This window comes from Pristiophorus japonicus, chromosome 3 (genome assembly GCF_044704955.1).
Source record: "Pristiophorus japonicus isolate sPriJap1 chromosome 3, sPriJap1.hap1, whole genome shotgun sequence".
NCBI classification, from domain to species: Eukaryota; Metazoa; Chordata; class Chondrichthyes; family Pristiophoridae; genus Pristiophorus; species Pristiophorus japonicus.
In genome coordinates this window covers 14,671,220-14,693,549 of record NC_091979.1, presented here as the reverse complement: position 1 = coordinate 14,693,549, position 22,330 = coordinate 14,671,220, and the positions used below count along the sequence as shown (strand labels likewise).

General features: G+C 49.7%; 1 protein-coding gene across 8 annotated transcripts in view; it reads right to left on the bottom strand.

Annotated features, from left to right (window-relative positions):
- The window catches only part of dnpep (aspartyl aminopeptidase), a 97,922-nt gene that overhangs the window by 54,978 nt on the left and 20,614 nt on the right, over window positions 1–22,330 (bottom strand). For 4 of the 8 annotated variants that reach the window (XM_070875195.1, XM_070875196.1, XM_070875198.1 and 1 more), the window contains exons 3-4: window positions 15,902–15,990; window positions 509–622 (exon numbers count right to left, since the gene is read on the bottom strand). In XM_070875195.1, the coding sequence (XP_070731296.1) occupies window positions 509–622; window positions 15,902–15,990 (203 nt within the window). The remainder of the gene's footprint in view (window positions 1–508; window positions 623–15,901; window positions 15,991–22,330) is intronic. The other 4 variants (XM_070875199.1, XM_070875200.1, XM_070875204.1 and 1 more) reach the window with 1 other exon arrangement.

The following is a 22,330-nucleotide window of genomic DNA, read 5'->3' as shown; positions in this document are numbered from 1 at the left end:
GGCTATTCGGCCCCTCGAGCCTGCTCCACCATTCAATGAGATCATGGCTGATCTACCTCAACTCCACTTTCCTGCACTATCCCTCGATTCCCTTAGTATTCAAGACAGAGATCTAGCGATTCCTTTCTCCCCTCAGTTGTGTAAAGGCAGTTTGTTAGGAGTGTATGTGTGTGTGTGCATGTGTTGTGGACGAGTTTCGCAACCCTGGTGCAGCGACAGCCCTCCTCCCGACAGTCAAGCCGCATTGCCCATGCTCCAGCTGTGCCTCTTCCCCCAATACCGGTCAGACATTTTGGGGGAGAAGGCCTTCAGCGAGACGTTGCCTTGTTACGCTCACCGCCAAAACCAACTCTTTCCTGTCTGGCATCAATCGCCTTCACGGACCAAGGTTAGAAACATTCACAGTGAGATTGTTAATATTATGCTCAGCTCAATTCCCGTCCCTCGGTTATATCCATGCACCCTTCCTGTAGAACCGAAACCACGCTGGCTGGCATTCCAGACTCACCCGTAGGCAGGGGCTGTCTGTGTGGGCTCCGATCATGCTGAATCCATTCCCTGCTTTGTACTTGGCTCCCACTGCAAAGGCAATTATCGTAGAGTAGTTCCTGGTCATGTAATACTGTTTTAAAGCAAAAAAACAGTGTAGTTGGCAATCAGCGGGTTGAGCTCGAAACACATTCTTTACTAACCAACAACATCTAGGGGACTCGGACTCAGAAGAGGGAATGTGACTGTTGTAGGCATTAGGCACCTGCTGAATATATCAAAACACTAGGCATTAGGCACCTGCTGAATATATCTAAACTCATACAAGTTTAAAGTGGCCACATATAAAATGGCTGCCCAAGCATGATGGGAACCCCGTTAGTCAAGTAATGAACTGGGGCTGACCGACCAATGACCGAGCAATGACCCTGTGAGGCCCACTACCGGGAATGCCTTAGCTCACTCACTTGAGACAAGATAACTATAAACGAACCATTATAATACCTGATGTGGAATGTCCTTTGACTAAGGACTTCACACAGCAGAGCCTGAGGAACAGCGATAAGGGGGGCCCACCTCACATAACGAGGTCATTAATCAGCCCGAGCTGACAAAAACCGAACATACAGCCCCTGAGATATCAGGAGAATTCTATTGGGTTAAAGAAACCTATATGTAATCTATAATCGTTATGATTGGATTGTGTCCAGCCGAAGTGGGCTGAGTAACTGTAAAGAACTATTGTAAAACATATGAATATCGATGAGTTTCTTTATTCGTCGGAGAAAAGTGCCTGGATCCAGTCCTGAGGCTTCCTCCCGGCTAGCGAAAATAAAGGCCGCATTGGCGCTGGAACCGACTCCGAGTGTTGAGTGATTCTTCCGAGAAAACATTCACGCTAACAGTGGCGTCACAAGCATGATTTCGAATGTCGCCGAACGCTCTTGGAGAAACCGGGTGAGTATACCTGAAACAAAATTTTATAACGGGTGCGGAAGGTGGATGCTGGTTGATCGACACGAGGGGACGGTCCAATATCTCAAACACCTAGCCTGAGCCTGAATTAAGAGGACTTTAGTCCCACATGACGGCCAGGAACTAAGTAGGTGCCGGGAACACACTTGGATCGTGGGATCGTGATACCGAAAGACATCTTCCGGACCCAGTAGTGTAATTTGAAATATACCCCGGGGTAGAACCAAGCGGTGTACAGTGGCTAACGGAATCCAAACCTGTGAACAGGGTCGGACCAATGGGCAGAGCGGTGGTAGGTAGTCGTTAAGGTTAACGTAAGCACTGCGGGAATTGCTTAAACGCGTTTTAAGAATTGTATAAGTTTGTGTAACAGCAGAACTTGTGACCTGACAGTAGCCAGGAGACGGTCTACTACAAGTTACGCTAGGTAGAAAGCGGACCTCAGAGTAGATTCCTAACGGTTCTAGTCCTACCCAGGAATGGCCAATAAAGCAAGTAACCTCGAGTGGGGACCAGAAGGGTCCCTTACCCGCCACCTGGCGTAAAAACAAAAGAAACTAATCGAGAAAATGATTAGAGCAGGGTGGGATCCTCAGGACCTGCCAGCGAATCAAAGGGAATGGTGGGAGAAGGAAAAGAAAGACAAACAGGAAAAGTCAGTAGTTTTGATACTGCGAGCCCATGTAAAGTTAACAGAGAAAGTAAACCAGTATGTGCAAACAAAAAGAAAGCAAGTAACTGTTGAAAACGGACAGACAGTGTTGCCAGTCCTGACCATGAATAGCCCAAGTGCGCCACCTAGTGAGGAAGATTTGGAATGCTTAGGGAATGAAACGGATAGTTGAGACTCGGTTAAAGGGGACGTCTTGCCACCCCCCTATGCTACAATAAACCCGGCCAAGATCGCGTCGCTAAAGGTGGAACGCATACCCGCGGTCCCAGCAGAGGCAGGACGTAATGGCAGTCCCGTCCGACCCGCACAAACACGAATAACATACACATCGTTGTCCCCCGGGGACACGATGCAGTTGTTAGACAAACTGCCACCCCTAATACCCCGCCATAGCAATGCAACCTTCTGGCAGAAGCTCAAGGAAATGAAAATTTGCCACCAACTCCACAATCAAGACATCGCTGGTATAGTTAGGATTAAAATGCCAGAAAACTACTGGGACAGACTACAGAATGATTCCCGAAGCGGTGCCTGGTGTACCGACCTATCTGCTACTAGGCAGCAGCAAGAGGCGAGCATGATAGCATTCAAAGCGAACGTGACACTCATCTTAGGCCAGGTTCCCGTAAACTGGAACTCGATAGTGGGAGTAGTGCAAAAGAAGGACGAACGGGCACAAGAGTACGGGGTTAGGAAATTTGAGGCGTTCTTGGCACATAGCGGAGTACCGGACGCAGACCGGCAGAACCCGGCCTTCATACAGTTGTATAAGGACGGACTAAGCCCCGCCCACCAAGCCATCCTAAAAACAGGCTTGGTGGTGTATAATAATTTTGATGATCTGGAAAGTTGGGCGACCTCGGTAGACAATCCACAAAGGTCCGAGATAGCCGCCAGTACAGCGGAGGTCTGCGCGGCCACCGACAAAAAGGCGGCTGAGACATGTTACAACTGCAACAAAACGGGACATCGCCGCGCCGAGTGTAGAGCCCCAAAACGTGACGGACGCAACAAGTGTAGGAACTGTGACCGATTAGGTCACGCGTCAAAGGACTGTTGGGCAAAGGGAGGCGGCAAGGAAGGGAAGGGACCGCAACGGTGACCGAAAACGGGACGAAACCCCAATGAAAGAGCTCCAGACGTCAGTGCCCTCGGAAATCAGCAGCTGCTGGACGTTATACAGCAGCTGACCCAGAAGCAGACGAATCCTCAATGAATCGCATCGGCCCCCAGCCAAGAACCCGATCCCCGTATGTGGATCAATGCATCGTTAGGGGGCCGGCGATGCGATATGTTGATAGACACCGGGGCGTCGGTGTCCCTAACCAATCTCAACCTACCCACTACCCGGCGATCCATCATAATCCGAGGGGTAGGGGGAGACAGGACCACGGCATATCAGAGTGAACCACAAGTGCTCGAGGTGGACGGTATAATGGTACCGGTTCAGTTCAGAGGGCACGATATTAGGGATGGACCTACTCCGCGAACTAGGCACCATAGTGGACGCACAGCGAAGGCGGGTAACCTGGAAGACTAAGAAAGGGTATAAGGATAAAGTTGCCAGGAGATGGGCCCCAGTAAAAAATATAACCACATTAGGTAAAACAGGCACCTTGACGAGAGACTGGTCTAAGGACGGGATGTTGGGATTACTGTGTCAAGCCATCCCGGGAGTTTGGGCAAAAAGCAAACAGGACTGTGGGCTCATTGATATAACACCGGAGAAGGTCACGGGATCCTCCCCACAAACAATACCCTATTAAACCAGAGGCCATGCGGGCCACTGAGCAAATAACAGAAGCCCTGGTAGACCAAGGCATATTACGACAGACAGTGTCAGTCACAAACTCCCCGATGTGGCCAGTTAAAAAGCCGGATGAGAGTTACCGACTAACGATAGATTATACAGCCCTAAATAAAGTAATGCCCAGGGAACACCCGATTGTGGCCAGCCCAGCGACTATCTTCAACGGTCTGAATCCGGAACACAGGATTTTCACCGTTTTAGATATTGCCAACGGATTTTGGTCAATCCCACTGGACCCTGCGTCTCAGGAGAGATTCGCATCTACCTCCAGAGGCGGTGGGCTTGTTCAACTATTGCAGGAATTTCATTCCTCAATTTGCGAATATGGCCGAACCCATTCAGCGACTAGTGAGGGGAGGAAAACCAGGAACGGAACAGGTGGAGTGGGGATTGGAGCAAGAGGAAGCCGATGGGAAATTAAAAGCCGAATTATTGGCAGCCCCGGAGCTGAAGCTACCTGACATGACGAAGGTTTCTATAGCGCCGTTATAACCCAGGAAAAGGGAGGGGTAATGAGACCAGTAGCGTATTACTCGACACAAGAGTCCCCGGTAGTGAAGGGACTTCATCGGTGTGTCGCTGCCCCTGATTGCGCCGCTTGGACTGCAAGAATATGCGAACCAGTCACGATGTCGGGGCAGCTAATCCTACACACGAAGCACACCATAGTGGAATTGCTAAACACCGGGAGGTTAAAAACAGTGTCAGATGCGCGACGGGCTACCTGGGAGGCAGTACTATTACCCAAAGACCAGTCCATACAAGTAATCAGGGATATAGGTTTTAATCCCGCGGAAGGAATAGTGACCGAAGGTGAACCCCATAGTTGCAAAACTGAGATAGACCAAGGAACGGAAGGGGGAATAGCCGATGAACCTCTGAGCGACCCCGATTTAACCCTTTACGTTGATGGGTCCCGACGATATATTGACGGGCAATTCCGCACCGGGTGGGGCGTGGTAGACCAGGACGGTGCCACCCTCCTGCGAGGGGCACTGGAAGGGACAGTGTCCGCCCAAGTGGCGGAGCTTGTAGCGTTGACCGAAGCCCTCAAATGGGCAGAGGGGAAGCGTGTAAATGTCTATACCGACAGTCGGTACGCATTCGGGGTAGTACACGAATACGTGATAGCCTGGAGTAGACGTGGGTACATCACTTCAGGTGGGGGGACACATTAAACACGAGAATATAGTTCGGGAATTGGTAAAAGCCGTTAAAAGACCTGCGACGGCAGCAGTAATAAAGATCAAGGCGCATCAAAGGGTAGAGACCAGGGAACAGCGGGGAAACATGCTGGCAGATCAAGCAGCTAGGAGCGCAGCGGAAGAAGATGAGCCCCAGATAATCAAAGTGGCCGTGATAGGACCAGGAGAGCTGAATATACGTAAGGTACAGGAAGAAAGTAGCTCGGAGGAACGGTCGCGATGGGAGAGCAAGGGGGCCAGCATTGGGGAGGACGGGGTATGGAGAAAGGGATTACAAGTAGTCGCCCCGTCCTCAATCCAGACCGAACTACTCCGGCTACACCACGAGCCGGACCACACTGGGCGAGACGGACCACACTGGGCGAGACGGAATGCTGCTCAAAGACTGGTGGTGGGCCGGGGTAGGGCGAGACGTAGCCAAACATTGCCAGCGCTGTATAGTATGCGCACAGCATAATCCAGGCAGACCCATAAAGGTTAAAATGGCACATCAGACATGTCCCAGGGGCCCGTGGGAGAATCTACAGTGCCTGGATCCAGTCCTGAGGCTTCCTCCCCGCTAGCGAAAATAAAGGCCGCATTGGCGTTGGAACCAACTCTGAGTGTTGAGTGATTCTTCCGAGAAAACATTCACGCTAACAGTGACCACAGTTAGATATAATTACTTCACACAGAGAATGCAGAATAAGTGGAAAAGGCTGTCCAGTGATGACGAATAGGGTCTCCAAATTCAAGAGAGTGCTGTATTTTATTGGGTCCACAAGAGGCTTTTCAGGTGCAAGAGAACAGTACAGTATGGGATTGGCTAGAGTACAGTATAAGAACAAAAGAAATAGGAGCAGGAGTAGGCCATAAGGCCCCTCGAGGCTGCTCTGCCATTTAATAAGATCATGGCTGATCTGATCATGGACTCAGCTCCACTTCCCAGCCCGCTCCCCATAATCCTTTACTCCCGTATCGGTTAAGAAACTGTCTATCTCTGTCTTAAATTTATTCAATGACCCAGCCTCCACAGCTCTCTGAGGCAGTGAATTCCACAGATTTACAATCCTCCGAGAAGAAATTCCTCCTCATCTCAGTTTTAAATGGGCGGCCCCTTATTCTAAGATTATGCCCTCTAGTTCTAGTCTCCCCTATCAGTGGAAACATCCTCTCTGCATCCACCTTGTCAAGCCCCCTCATAATCTTATATGTTTCGATAAGGTCACCTCTCATTCTTCTGAATTCCAACGAGTAGAGGCCCAACCTACTCAAACTTTCCTCATAAGTCAACCCCTCTCATCTCCGGAATCAACCCAGTGAACCTTCTCTGAACTGCCTCCAAAGCAAGTATATCCTGTCAAAAATATGGAAACCAATTTTCAGGTGTGGCCTCACCAATACCCTGTATAACTATAGCAAGAGTTCCTTGCTTTTATACTCCATCCCTTTGCAATAAAGGCCAAGATACCATCGGCCTTCCTGATCACTTGCTGTGCCTGCATACTAACCTTTTGTGTTTCATGCACAAGTACCCCCAGGTCCCGCTGTACTGCAGCACTTTGCAATCTTTCTCCATTTAAATAATAACTTGCTCTTTGACTTTTTTTCTGCCAAAGTGCATAACCTCACACTTTCCCAAATTATACTCCATCTGCAAAATTTTTGCCCACTCACTTAGCCTGTCTATGTCCTTCTGCAAATTTTATGTGTCCTCCTCACACATTGCTTTTTCTCCCATCTTTGTATGGTCCTTTCCAATTCCAGATAGAGAAAGAAAGTGCACTCCCCATCAGGCAGACAGAAACTCGACTTAGCGGGATTTCTCAGTAGCAACAAAGGAATAGGAGGCGGCCATTCAGCCCCTCGAGCCTGTTCCTCCATTCCATGAGATCATGGCTAATCTGTAACCTAACTCCACATACCCGCCTTTGCCCATATCCCCCAACGCCCTTGGTCAACAAAAATTTATCAATCTAGGCCAGCATTCCATGATCCATTTTGATTATTTTCTGTTCCCGTCCATGACATTTTAATGAGCTATGTACCTGCCTGCCTGCCCTCCCCCCACCTTTGGACCTTCCCTGTTTCTAGCTTTTCACCGTTTAGAAAGAACTCTGTTCTATCCTCAGTCAAGGGTTATGGGGAGCGGGCAGGGAAATGGCGTTGAGTCCATGATCAGATCAGCCATGATCTTATTGAATGGCGGAGCAGGCTCGAGGGGCCGAATGGCCGACTCCTATTTCTTATGTATTCCTTTTTTGCTCCAAAGTGGATGGCCTAACATTTTCCCGCATTTGCCACAGCTTTGTTCATTCGCTGAATATATTAATATTTCTGTAATTTTATGCTTCCTTCTACACTGCTTACAATGCCTGGTAGTTTGGAGACATGGTCCTTGTGCATGAAACACAAAGTTAGTATGCAGCAGCATAGAGTGGCATTTGTGAGTTTGGTAAGTGGGTGAGTTTTAAGGGTTATTCTCTTTAAACCATTTGGAGGCTGGAGTAAATGGTTAGTGGCAATTGCCAGTAGCTTCTAAGTAAGTAGCAGTTTAATTTAAAGGGGGAAGAGTTAAATAGTTGGGATTCTTTCAGGTTTAGGCAGAGAAAAACAAGGTAACTCTCCAGTAGGAGTCAATTAGCAGCTAGTTAAAACCAGTTCTGTAAACAACTGACCAGTAGTGAGTCATCTGACCTAGATACAATTTAAAAAGAGGCAGCTCGTGCAGAAGCATAGAGTGGTATTTATGAGTTTGGTAAGTTCATGCAAGCGGGGGTGGGAGGTGCTGTTTTGTCTTCTTTTTCCGACCAGTGATGACACTATAGCAGCTGATAAGGAGTGCGAGAGTAGGAGGCGGAGAGCCAGAGACCAGCCCAACCAACTGCTGACAAAGATAGAGGGGTGAGAAATCGAGAGGTGGCTTCAGAGTGCGGGGAGAAGCAGCGTCAGCGGCAGTCCGGGGTCAGCGGCCGACAAAGGCCCAGCGGCAGTCCGGGGTCAGCGGCCTACCAAGGCCCAGCGGCAGTCCGGGGTCAGCGGCCTACCAAGGCCCAGCGGCAGTCCGGGGTCAGTGGCCTACTAAGGCCCAGCGGCAGTCCGGGGTCAGTGGCCGACAAAGGCCCAGCGGCAGTCCGGGGTCAGTGGCCGACAAAGGCCCAGCGGCAGTCCGGGATCAGCGGCCTACCAAGGCCCAGCGGCAGTCCGGGGTCAGTGGCCGACAAAGGCCCAGCGGCAGTCCGGGGTCAGTGGCCTACTAAGGCCCAGCGGCAGTCCGGGGTCAGCGGCCGACAAAGGCCCAGCGGCAGTCCGGGGTCAGCGGCCTACCAAGGCCCAGCGGCAGTCCGGGGTCAGCGGCCGACAAAGGCCCAGCGGCAGTCCGGGGTCAGCGGCCTACCAAGGCCCAGCGGCAGTCCGGGGTCAGCGGCCGACAAAGGCCCAGCGGCAGTCCGGGGTCAGCGGCCGACAAAGGCCCAGCGGCAGTCCGGGGTCAGCGGCCGACAAAGGCCCAGCGGCAGTCCGGGGTCAGCGGCCGACAAAGGCCCAGCGGCAGTCGGTGAGCGAGCAGTGCGGGGTGGAGGGACAAGAAATCAAAGTGACGTCACAGCCAAGCTGGTAAGTGGTTGGCTGATCGGCTGGTGAGTATATCTCTTAGATTTTGTGTTCTAATAGATAAGAGGATAAATTACTAAATAGCTGTTTAGTGTGTGTAGTGGGAGTCAGTGTTTTTGCTGGACAATTTAAGGGTAACTAGTGGGATGGCAGGGCAGCTTGTTCAACCGGAATGCAACACCTGTGCCATGTGGGAATTCCTGGATGCTTCCCGCAACGGGGATGACCACATGTGCAGGAAGTGTTTCCAGCTCCTCCAACTCGAGCGCCGAGTCTCGGAGCTTGAGCGAGGACTGGAGGCACTGAGGAGCATCCGAGAGAACGAGAGGAATGTGGATAGCTCGTTTCAGGCGTTGGTCACCCCACAGATTAAAAGGCTACAGGAGGATAGGGAATGAGTGACCGTCGCACACAAGAGTATGGCGAGGCAGGGAGTGCAGGAGTCTCCTGAGGCTGTCCCACTCTCCAACCGATACTCTATTCTGACTACTGGCGAGGGCAGTGATGCCTCTGGGGAGTGCAGCCAGGGCCAAGTCCACAGCACCGTGGGTGGCTCAGCTGCACAGGGGGGGAGGGGGGGGGGGGGGGGGGGGAGGGAAGAAGAAGGGCTATAGTGATAGGAGACTCAATAGCTAGGGGAGCAGATAGGCGCTTCTGCGGCAGCAAAAATGACATCAGGGTGGTGTGTTGCCTCCCTGGTGCAAGGGTCAATGATGTCACTGAGCGACTGCAGGGAATTCTGGGGAGGGAAGGGGAACAGCCAGTGGTTGTGGTCCACATTGGTACCAACGACATAGGTAGAAAGAGGGGTGAGGTCCTGAAAGCTGAGTTTAGGGAGCTAGGAGTAAGATTGAAAGCCAGGACCTCAAAGGTGGTAATCTCTGGATTACTGCCAGTGCCACATACTAGTGAGGGTAGAAATAGGAAGGCTAGTCAGATAAATACGTGGCTGGGGCATTGGTGTAGGAGGGAGGGCTTTAGTTTCCTGAACAATTGGGACCGCTTCTGGGGTAGGCGGGACCTGTACAAGTCGGACAGGTTACACCTCAACAGAGACGGGACCAATGTTCTCGCGGGTGGTTTTGATAGTGCGGTTGGGAGGGCTTTAAACTAGCTCGGCAGGGGGATGGGAACCCAGGAGAGGGCTCTGAGCTAGTTAGAGTGGGTGAGAGCTCAGATGAACAGAACCCCAAGAAAGGATGCAAAAGGCAGGAGGCAACAGAGCAGAGTAGCACTGGGGTAAGTGTAAACCACAAGGTGATAGGAAGGGACAATATATTTGAATATAAAGGGGCTGCAGGAGGGGTCAAAACTAAAAATCATGGTTTAAAAACTAGTATTAAAACACTTTACCTAAACGCACGCAGCATTCGAAACAAAGTAAATGAGTTGACGGCACAAATCATTACAAATGGGTATGATTTGGTGACCATTACAGAATCGTGGTTGCAGGGTGGCCAAGACTGAGAATTAAACATACAGGGGTATCTGACAATTTGGAAAGATAGACAAGAACGGAAAGGAGGTGGGGTAGCTCTGTTAATAAAGGATGATATCAGGGCAGTTGTGAGAGATGATATTGGCTCTAATGAACAAAATGTTGAATCATTGTGGGTGGAGATTAGAGATAGTAAAGGGAAAAAGTCACTGGTGAGCATAGTTTATAGGCCCCCAAATAATAACTTCACGGTGGGGCGGACAATAATCAAGGGAATAATGGAAGCATGTGAAAAAGGAACGGCAGTAATCATGGGGGATTTTAACCTACATATCGATTGGTCAAATCAAATCGCACGGGGTAGCCTGGAGGAGGAATTCAGAATGCATACGGGATTGTTTCTTAGAACAGTATGTTACAGAACCTACAAGGGAGCAAGCTATCTTAGATCTGGTCCTGTGTAATGAGACAGGAATAATAAACTATCTAGTAAAAGATCCTCTCGGAATGAGTGATCACAGTATGGTTGAATTTGTAATACAGATTGAGGGTGAGGAAGTAGTGTCTCAAACGAGCATACTATGCTTAAACAAAGGGAACTACAGTGGGATGAGGGCAGAGTTGGCTAAAGTAGACTGGGAACATAGACTAAACTGTGGCACAACTGAGGAACAGTGGAGGACTTTTAAGGAGCTCTTTCATAGTGCTCAACAAAAATATATTCCAGTGAAAAAGGGATTTCCAGCCGTGGATAACCAAGGAAATAAAGGAGTATCAAATTAAAAACCAATGCATATAAGGTGGCCAAGGTTAGTGGGAAACTAGAAGATTGGGAAAATTTTAAACAACAGCAAAGAATGACTAAGAAAGCAATAAAGAAAGGAAAGATAGATTATGAAAGTAAACTTGCGCAAAACATAAAAACAGATAGTAAAAGCTTTTACCGATATATAAAACGGAAAAGAGTGACTAAAGTAAATGTTGGTCCCTTAACAGATGAGAAGGGGGATTTAATAATGGGAAATGTGGAAATGGCTGAGACCTTAAACAATTATTTTGCTTCAGTCTTCACAGTGGAAGACACAAAAACCATGCCAAAAATTGCTGGTCACGGGAATGTGGGAAGGGAGGACCTTGAGACAATCACTATCACTAGGGGGGTAGTGCTGGACAGGCTAATGGGACTCAAGGTAGACAAGTCCCCTGGTCCTGATGAAATGCATCCCAGGGTATAAAGAGATGGCAGAAGTTATAGCAGATGCATTCGTTATAATCTACCAAAATTCTCTGGACTCTGGGGAGGTACCATCGGATTGGAAAGCAGCTAATGTAACGCCTCTGTTTAAAAAAAAAAGCGGGCAGGCAAAAGGCAGGTAACTATAGGCCGGTTAGTTTAACATCTGTAGTGGGGAAAATGCTTGAAGCTATCATTAAGGAAGAAATAGCGGGACATCTAGATAGGAATAGTGCAATCAAGCAGATGCAACATGGATTCATGAAGGGGAAATCATATTTAACTAATTTACTGGAATTCTTTGAGGATATAACGAGCATGGTGGATAGAGGTGTACCAATGGATGTGGTGTATTTAGATTTCCAAAAGGCATTCGATAAGGTGCCACACAAAAGGTTACTGCAGAAGATAAAGGTACACGGAGTCAGAGGAAATGTATTAGCATGGATCGAGAATTGGCTGGCTAACAGAAAGCAGAGAGTCGGGATAAATGGGTCCTTTTTTGGGTTGGAAATCGGTGGATAGTTGTGTGCCACAGGGATCGGTGCTGGGACCACAACTGTTTACAATATACATAGATGACCAGGAAGAGGGGACAGAGTGTAGTGTAACAAAATTTGCAGATGACACAAAGATTAGTGGGAAAGCGGGTTATGTCGAGGACACAGAGGCTGCAAAGAGATTTAGATAGGTTAAGCAAATGGGCTAAGGTTTGGCAGATGGAATACAATGTTGGAAAGTGTGAGGTCATCCACCTTGGGAAAAAAAACAGTAAAAGGGAATATTATTTGAATGGGGAGAAATTACAACATGCTGTGGTGCAGAGGGACCTGGGGGTCTTTTTGCATGAAACTCTTTTTGATTGAAACTCTTTTTGATCTTTTTGCATGAATCCCAAAAAGTTAGTTTGCAGGTGCAGCAGGTAATCAGGAAGGCGAATGGAATGTTGGCCTTCATTGCGAGAGGGATGGAGTACAAAAGCAGGGAGGTCCTGCTGCAACTGTACAGGGTATTGGTGAGGCCGCACCTGGAGTACTGTGTGCAGTTTTGGTCACCTCACTTAAGAAAGGATATACTAGCTTTGGAGGGGGTACAGAGATGATTCACTAGGCTGATTCTGGAGATGAGGGGGTTACCTTCTGATGATAGATTGAGTAGACTGGGTCTTTACTTGTTGGAGTTCAGAAGGATGAGGGGTGATCTTAAAGAAACATTTAAAATAATGAAAGGGATAGACAAGATAGAGGCAGAGAGGTTGTTTCCACTGGTCGGGGAGACTAGAACTAGGGGGCACAGCCTCAAAATACAGGGGAGCCAATTTAAAACCGAGTTGAGAAGGAATTTCTTCTCCCAGAGGGTTGTGAATCTGTGGAATTCTCTGCCCAGGGAAGCAGTTGAAGCTAGCTCACTGAATGTATTCAAATCACAGATAGATAGATTTTTAACCAATAAGGGAATTAAGGGTTATGGGGAGCGGGCGGGTAAGTGGAGCTGAGTCCATGGCCAGATCAGCCATGATCTTGTGGAGTGGCGGAGCAGGCTCGAGGGGCTAGATGGCCTACTCCTGTTCCTAATTCTTATGTTCTTATGTTCTAGGTTCAGCAAGGCAAATGGAATGTTGGCCTTTATTGCAAGGGGGATAGAGTATAAAAGCAGGGAAGTCCTGCTACAACTGTACAGGGTGTTGGTGAGGCCACACCTGGAATACTACGTGCAGTTTTGGTCTCTGTATTTAAGGAAGGATATAGTTGCATTGGAGGCTGTTCAGAGAAGGTTCACTAGGTTGATTCCGGAGATGAGGGGGTTGACTTATGAGGAAAGATTGAGTAGGTTGGGCCTCTACTCATTGGAGTTCAGAAGAATGAGAGGTGATCTTATTGAAACATATAAGATAATGAGGGAGCTCAACAAGGTGGATGCAGAGAGGATATTTCCACTGATAGGGGAAACTAACACTAGGAGACATAATCTTAGAATAAGGGGCCGCCCATTTAAAACTGAGACGAGGAGTAATTTCTCCTCGGAGGGTTGTAAATCTATGGAATTCTCTGCCCCAGAGAGCTGTGGAGGCTGGGTCATTGAATATATTTAAGGTGGAGATAGATAGATTTTTAACCAATAAGGGGATAAGGGGAGCGGGTGGGGAAGTGAAGCTGAGTCCATGATCAGATCAGCCATGATCTTATTAAATGGCGGAGCAGGCTCGAGGGGCCGAATGGCCGACACCTGCTCCTATTTCTTATGTTCTTCTGCCGATGGTTCTCATGCTGGTTAGACACAACTGAGCAATTGTAAATTCAATGACACAGTGCTTTGTGACCAAAAATCAACGGTGCACCAATTCTTATTTTTAATTCAACTGGATAAATAGTTCCGAGGTACAAGGGGCCGTGTTTCTGGGGAGAGACAGCGTTGAGGAGCGAGAGGACAAGTGGGTGGGGTTGAGATCCAAGAAAAAAAGCACGCGGCTAGCTGGAGCTGAACGCCCCCTTTCCTGTTCTGACAAACAGTTATGTTCCAAGCACGCCGTCTGATTTGGACGCCAAGGATATTTTGGCTCTGGTGGCCTGAATCATCAGAAATCCAGAGGACACTTGAAACTTCCAACACCACTGAAGGATTCTACAACGTCGGGATTTTTGGGTGCGCCACACATTTCGCGAGCAGCTCAGAACAACCCCCCCCCCCGCCCGGCACAAATTTGAACAGTAAGAGAAAGCGGCTATAGTCGACCTCCCGGGAGAAACCAAATCAAAGATACACAGAAATACAGGGAATCTACAGCACATGAACCAGGCCCTTCCGCCCAACTGGTCTATGCCAGTTGGCATTTATACTCTGCACCAGCCATGTCCCACTCTAATGACCTCTTGCCTACCTGCCACCCCCACCCTGTGTATTCCTCAGCTCTGCTGGGCGGGACACACTGTTCGCATGCCAGACACGAGACTCCCAAAGCAAGTCGGAACTCCTTCTCGGCAAACGAGCCATAGGTGGGCAGAGGAAACGTTACAGGGACACCCTCAAAGCCTCCCTGATAAAGTGCAACATCCCCCACCGACACCTGGGAGACCCTGGCCAAAGACCGTACCCAAGTGGAAGAACTGCATCCGGGAGGGCGCTGAGCACCTCGAGTCTTGTCGCCGAGAGCGTGCAGAAATCAAGCGCAGGCAGCAGAAGGAGCGTGCGGCAAACCAGTCCCATCCACCCTTACCCTCAACAACTATCTGTTCCACCTGTGACAGGGAATGTGGTTCCCGTAGTGGACTGTTGAGCCACCTAAGGACTTATGTTTAGAGTGGAAGCAAGTCTTCCTCGATTCCGAGGGACTGCCTATAATGTATTCCTTTATTCAGTTTGCCCTCGTGCGCGCGTCTGGCCGCCGGTCGCGGACAGGATCAAGGTTGATGCCCCCCACAGTTGAATAGCCTTAAGATGAACGGTCCCTCGACTCAATAACAACTTGTATTTATATAGCGCCTTTAATGTAGTGAAATGTCCCAAGGCACTTCACAGCAGTGTTACGAGATAAAAAAATTTACACTGAGTCACATAAGTAGAAATTAGCACAGGGACTTGGTCAAAGAGGTAGGTTTTAAGGAGTGGTTTGAAGGAGGAGAGAGGTAGAGGTTTAGGCAGGGAGTTCCAGAGCCTGGGGCCTAGGCAACTGAAGGCATGGCCACCGATGGTTGAGCGATTATAATCAGCGATACTCAAGAGGGCAGAGTTAGAGGAGCGCAGACATCTCCGGGTGCTGGACTGGAGCAGATTACAGAGATGGGGAGGGGCGAGGCCATGGAGGGATTTGAAAATAAGGATGAGAATTTTGAAATCGAGGCATTGCTTAACCGGGAGCAAATGTCGGTCAGCGAGCACAGGAGATGATGGGCGAGTTAGGACACGGGCTGCCGAGTTTTGGATCACCTGTAGTTTATGTAGGGTAGAATGTGGGAGGCCAGCCAGGAGTGCGTTGGAGTAGTCAAGTCTGGAGTTAACAAAGGCATGGATGAGAGCTTCAGCAGCGGATGAGCTGAGGCAGGGGCGGAGACGGGCGATGTTACGGAGGTGGAAATAGGCGGTCTTGGTTACGCTGCGGATATGCGGTCGGAAGCTGAGTTGATGAATAATGGCCACTTGGGCAAGTGGCCTCGGCTTGTGGAACTGTACGTCAGTGAGGATAGTCCGCATTGTCAAGGTAGGAGGGATGGGGAGAAATGATTGAGATGGTTTGTGAATCAACATCACGGGTTCAGGTGGAAGGTAAACGCTGACATGGGCTGGTTTGGACCTAATGGCCTGTTTGTTTTGCAACTTCTATATATTTCCATGCAATAGTTTTACTTTTAAATCTAATTCTGAAAGCACTGTGACCACCAAGCTGCAATAAAGGATGGGTATCTCATTTACTTTTAATGGAAACTGCTGAGACAAGTGACTGTCTTATCGATGCTTCAGACCCCCTCTGCTTCCCTCCCCTGCTCCTCACCTTGCTGGCTGGTTTGAGGTCCCAATGGTCGGTCTCCTTGAGTTCCTTGAAGCCAGATAATCGTAGTCGCCGCTTGCACTCTTCAACAACTGCAACAACAAAGACATGGATTTTTCCGTCGTTTGACCCCTCAGTTAGCGGCCAGAGGGGGCATTAATGGGAGCGTAAGAACAGAAGAAATAGGAGCAGGAGTAGGCCACCTGGCCCCTCGAGCCTGCTCCGCCATTCAATAAGATCATGGCTGATCTGATCAAGGACTCAGCTCCACTTCCCCGCCCGCTCCCCATAACCCTTTACTCCCTTATCGCTCAAAAATCTGTATCTCCACCTTAAATATATTCAAAGACCCAGCCTCCACAGCTCTCTGGGGCAGAGAATTCCACAGATTTATAACCCTCTGAAGAAATTTCTCCTCATTTCAGTTTTAAATGGGCGGCTACTTATTCTGAGACAATGACCCCTACTTCTAGTCTCCCCTATCAATGGAAATATCCTCTCTGAATCCACCTTGTCAAGCCTCCTAATTATCTTATATATTTCGATAAGATCACCTCTCATTCTTCTGAACTCCAATGTGTATAGGCCCAACCGACTCAACCTTTCCTCATAAGTCAACCCTCTCATCTCCGGAATCAACCTAGTGAACCTTCTCTGAACAGCCTCAATGCAAGTATATCCTTCCTTAAATACGGAGACCTAAACTGTACGCAGTACTCCAGTTGTGGAGCGTCTTAAAGGAGGAGAGAGGTTACCGACTGGGCGCACTGTGTTTAGCGCCCCGACGGAAAATTCATCAGAGGCTCACCATGGGTGCAAACCGCTAGCGCCCGGCTGCTGACGATCGCTCCGATCCCGACGTATTCCTGGTGTAACGCCCACGCTTGTGCCCCGGTTGGTAAATTCGGTGCAGCCGCCTCACTGAGCGCCCGCCGAGAACGACGTCTGGAAAAACCAGTCGGTGCAGGCTTGCAGAGTCCATTAACTGGCGGCTACTTAAAGGGACGAGGGAGCGCTCCCCTGGGAGGTCGCAGTCAGTGCAACGTTTACACACAGCACGATGCGTGAGCCTCCCAGTTTGCAGCGGCAGACAGACATAACAGTTCAGCTTGAGGAAAAAGTGATGTTGAAAACTTTAATGGGTGCATTACTATGCCGCGCCTTTAAGCCTCGGCTTTTCCTGTGAACTGAATCGGAGCTCGGCGCATGCGCAATGACTCAGTTGAATTTAGCGCCGTCATTTTCGTGAGCGCCCCCCAGCTCTGGTGTGCAACGGCTGATTTAGCGCCCGTCAGCTTTTCGACCGATTCTGACCAATTTCTGGCCGGAGGGCGGCAACTTTTTCGAGGCTCTAAAATGACCGCTCCGTCTGGGTTACTGCCCCCAACTGAGGCACAACCGAATTTCTCCCCCTTGAAGTCCAGAGTCAGCGAACGGATTACTCACCAACAGCTTGGTCAAAGAGGTGGGTTTTAAGGAGTGTCTTAAAAGGAGAGAGAAGCGGAGAGGTTTAGGGAGGGAATGCCAAAGCTTGGGGCCAAGGCAGCAGAAGGTGCGGCCGCCGATGGTGGGGTGATGGAAATCGGTGATGCTCAAGAGGCCAGAAATGGAGCAGCAGAGAGATCTCGGAGAGTCACAGGGATGGAGGAGATTACAGAGCTAGGGCGAGGCCGTAGGGGGATTTGACCGTATGGATGAAAATTTTTTAAATGGAGGCGCTGCCGGAGCTGGATGCCAACATAGGTCAGTGAACAAATGGGGTGATGGGTGAGCGGGACTTGGTGCGGGTTAGGACACGGGCAGCTGAGTTAGCACCACAGAACAGTACAGCACAGAAGGAGGCCATTTGGCCCATCGAGTCTGCGCAAGCTCTTTCAAAGAGCAATCCAGTTAGTCCCATCGTCATCATAAGCAGTCCCTCGAAATCGAGGAAGACTTGCTTCCACTCTAAAAGTGAGTTCTCAGGTGACTGAACAGTCCAATACGGGAATTACAGTCTCTGTCACCGGTGAGACAGACAGTGGTTGAAGGAAGGGGAGGGTGGGACTGGTTTGCCGCACACTCCTTCCGCTGCCTGCGCTTGATTTCTGCACGCTCTCGGCGACGAGACTCGAGGTGCTCAGCGCCCTCCCGGATGCACTTCCTCCACTTAGGGCAGTCTTTGGCCAGGGACTCCCAGGTGTCGGTGGGGGTGTTGTACTGCCCCGCTCTTTCCCCGTATCCCGACAATTTTTTTTCACTTTCAAGTGTTTGTCCAATTCCCTTTTGAGGGCGGTGGATGCAGAGCCCTGTCAGGCAGTGCATTCACAATCCTAACCACTCTTTGCGTGAGAAAGTTTTCCCTCATGTCGCCTATGGTTCTTTTGTCAATCGCCTTCTTGACGAGCTCAAGGTCACGGTGGTTCAATGTGGCCAACACAGGATTCGGGTGCCCAGAGAAACTGCAGGATGACCGGGGAGTGCAGACGCCGAGTCCAGCCTATTCTGCAATTCGTGCTGAGCAGTGCGAAATTAAACTTTTATTACAGGATGCAACCTTGAGAGCGTACTTCAGACCTTTCATTTTACGACTACAATCATAAATTAGGTGTTGGCCTTGGCTCTCGCCTCGATGCAAGAAAGTCGTGTGCTCAAGCCCCACTCCAGAGACTTGAGCACACATCGCAGGCTGACACTCCCAGTGTGGCACTGTCGGAGGTGCCGTCCTTTAGATGAGACGTTAAACTGAGCCCCCCCACCGCCCGCATCTGCCCTCTCGAGTGGACGTAAAAGACCCCACTGCACTATTTGAAGAAGAGCGGGGGAGTTTTCCCCGGTGTCCTGGCCAATATTTATCCCTCAACCAATAACACTAAAACATTTATCTCATTGCTCTCTGTGCACAAATTGGCTGCCGCCCCTCCCTACGTTAAAAGTGACTGCACTTCAAAAGTGCCTCATTGCGTGCGAAGCATTTTGGGACGTCAGGAGGTCGTGAAAGGTGCTATATAAATGCAAGTTCTTTCTTAGAGAAAGGTAATCCAACAAAAATCCAGTACAATCCTCGCTCCTGGTCAGTGACCCGAGCTGCTAAGTGAACGCGTGCAGAATTGGCCGAGGACAGGATTGGCTGTGCATCTCTCCTCCCCCACCCCGAGGTCGAATAGTCTGCCGATACTCACCGTGCAGGCTCCCACATGAAGAGTGGCCATTTGGGCGAGAGTACTGGACGGCAATATTCCCTCCAATTATTTTTGACGCGGTCCCTTTAAATTTACCGCACGGCCGCGCATGTGCGCCATCTTCCAGCGGCTGGTGAGCGGTCTGGGCGGGGCCACGGGATTGATGCGCGCCCACACACCTTTGGCTGGGGGGGGGGGGGGGGGGGGCCGGGCGGCGGATGGAACATTACATAAGAACATAGGAAATAGGAGCAGGAGTAGGCCATACGGCCCCTCTGCCATTCAATAAGATCATGGCTGATCTGATCATGGACTCAGCTCCACTTCCCCGCCCGCTCCCCATAACCCCTTATCCCCTTATCGTTTAAGAAACTATTTCTGCCTTAAATTTATTCAATGTCCCAGCTTCTACAGCTCTCTGAGGCAGTGAATTCCACAGATTTACAACCCTCAGAAGAAATTTCTCCTCATCTCAGTTTTAAATGGGCAGCCCTTTATTCTAAGGTTATGCCCCCTAGTTCGAGTCTCCCCCCATCAGTGGAAACATCCTCTCTGCATCCACCCTGTCAAGCCCCCTCATAATCTTATACGTTTCAATAAGATCACCTCTTATTTTTCTGAATTCCAATGAGTAGAGACCCAACCTACTCAACCTTTCCTCATAAGTCAAACCCCTCATCCCCGGAACCAACCAAGTGAACCTTCTCTGAACTGCCTCCAAAACAAGTATACCCTTTCGTAAAAATGGAAACCAAAACTGCGCTCAGTATTCCAGGTGTGGCCTTACCAATACCCTGTATAACTGTAGCATTGCTGGAGGGTGCCCAGTGCCTGTGGAACTGCACATCCACTGGCAGGACAGACGCACCAACGTCAGTGTCCTCGCTCAGACCAACACACCCAGCATTGAAGCGCTGACCACACTCGATCAGCTCCGTTGGGCGGGCCACATTGTTCGCATGCCCGACACTAGACTCCCAAAGCAAGCGCTCTACTCGGAACTTCTACACGGCAAGCGAGCCCCAGGTGGGCAGAGGAAACGCTTCAAGGACACTCTCAAAGCCTCCTTGATAAAATGCAACATCCCCACCGACTCTTCAGAATCCCTGGCCCAAGACCGCTCAAAGTGGAGGAGAAGCATCTGGGAAGGCTCCAAACACCTAGAGTCCCTTCGCCGGGAGCACAGGGAAACCAAGCGCAGGCAGTAGAAGGAGCGCATGGCACCCCACCCACCCGTCCCTCCAACCACCGTCCGTCCCGCATGTGACAGAGACTGTACGTTCCGCATTGGTCTCATCAGTCACCTGAGAACTCATTTTAGTGTGGAAGCAAGTCATCCTCGACTCCGGGGGACTGCCTAAAACAGGAAGAACTGCACCAGAACAGGGGGCGGCACCTTTGGCGGGCTGGGGGGTGGGGTTTGGAGAATAGAAAGGAATTCTTAATAGTCCAGTAAATTTGTCCTTGCAGCTCTTTATCAGCTTCAGCAAGGGGCACAAAGGTCCCAGGAAATTGCAGCCAAGTTTGTACCCAATTGCTGCGTAATCTGGACTTTGCACACGACGGTTTTCAAGTACTCTAATGATCAGAGATTTCAAAGGTGCAGCCTGAGAGAGAGCAATCAGGTCGTAAAAGGAGCTCAATTAATCGCCTTTGAAGAAACCACTTGGCATAAATGGGATCTACAGGCCTTTGAACAGGCTCTCGACTTCCAGCACTTCCCACCAGCTGGAGTCAGTTTAAAGGGAACTCTAAAAGGAGCAATTAACATGAAGAGCTGTGTTTGGCTCAGGTTTCGACAGGGGGGAGAGAGAGAGGAGGAATGCTTCATTGCCTTCGTAATGCAATGAGCAAGCAAGGTGAATTTGTTTTTTTTTTTATTCGTTCATCGGAATGTGCGTGTCTCGGGCAAGGCCGGCATTTATTGCCCATCCCTAATTGTCCTCGAAGGTGTGCCACCTTCTTGAACCACTGCAGTCCATTTAAAAATTCTCATGTCCACACCAGGAACTGCTCATGTAAAACTTACCACCCTGTAATGATGATACCCTCCCACTAGTGGAGACACTGCAGCGCCACCATCGGACGTACGACAGAATTAAACCTGATTTTCAAAAAGAATCTGGGCTTTATAAATAGAGGCATAGAGTACAAAAGCCAGTTCTGCTAAACGTGTATAAGTCAGTAGTTCGACCCCTGCTGGAGTAGTGTGTCCAATTCTGGGCACCACACTTTAGGAAGGACATCATCATCATAGGCAGTCCCTCGAAATCGAGGAAGACTTGCTTCCACTCAAAGTGAGTTCTCAGGTGGCTGAACAGTCCAATACGAGAATTACAGTCTCTGTCACAGTCGGGACAGACGGTGGTTGAAGGAAAGGGTGGGTGGGACAGGTTTGCCTGCGCTTGATTTCTGTATGCTCTCGGCGATGAGACTCGAGGTGCTCAGTGCCCTCCCAGATGCTCTTCCTCTGTTTAGGGCGGTCTTTGGCCAGGGACTCCCAGGTGTCGGTGGGGATGTTGCATTTTATCAGGGAGGCTTTGAGGGTGTCCTTGAAACATTTCCTCTGCCACCTTTGGCTCGCTTGGCGTGTAAGAGTCCCAAGTAGAGCGCTTGCTTTGGGAGTCTCGTGTCTGGCATGCGAACAATGTGGCCTGCCCAATAGAGCTGGTCGAGTGTGGTCAGTGCTTCGATGCTGGCCTGATCGAGAACACTGACATTGGTGCGTCTGTCCTCCCGGGAGATTTGCAGGATCCTGCAGAGATATCATTGGTGGTATTGCTCCAGCGATTTGAGGAAATAAAGCAAAGGCTATCAATCTGCAAGAAAAACATCAGGTGCCAGGAATATTAATTGTGTTTGGAAGAGAAAAGATGAATGTTTTGGGTGTAACCTGTTGTCAGAAATAGTTGGAAAAATAAGAATCTTTGTTCTGTAGGTTCGCTGACACCACAATGACCTTTGGGACCGGAATGAGGGAGGAATGATGGCCAGGGCCCAGAGAGAACGCCTTGCATTTATTCAACAACTGCCATGGGAGTTTTCATGTTCACCTAAGCAGGCACTGGGGGTCTTAGATTAACGCCTCGTCCAAAAGACTTGCGTAGTACAACACTGAGGAGCAGCCTAAATTAGCAGACTGATTCCAGGGATGGCTGGACTGACCTATGAGGAGAGACTGGATCAACTGGGCCTTTATTCACTGGAGTTTAGAAGGATGAGAGGGGATCTCATAGAAACATAAGATTCTGACAGGACTGGACAGGTTAGA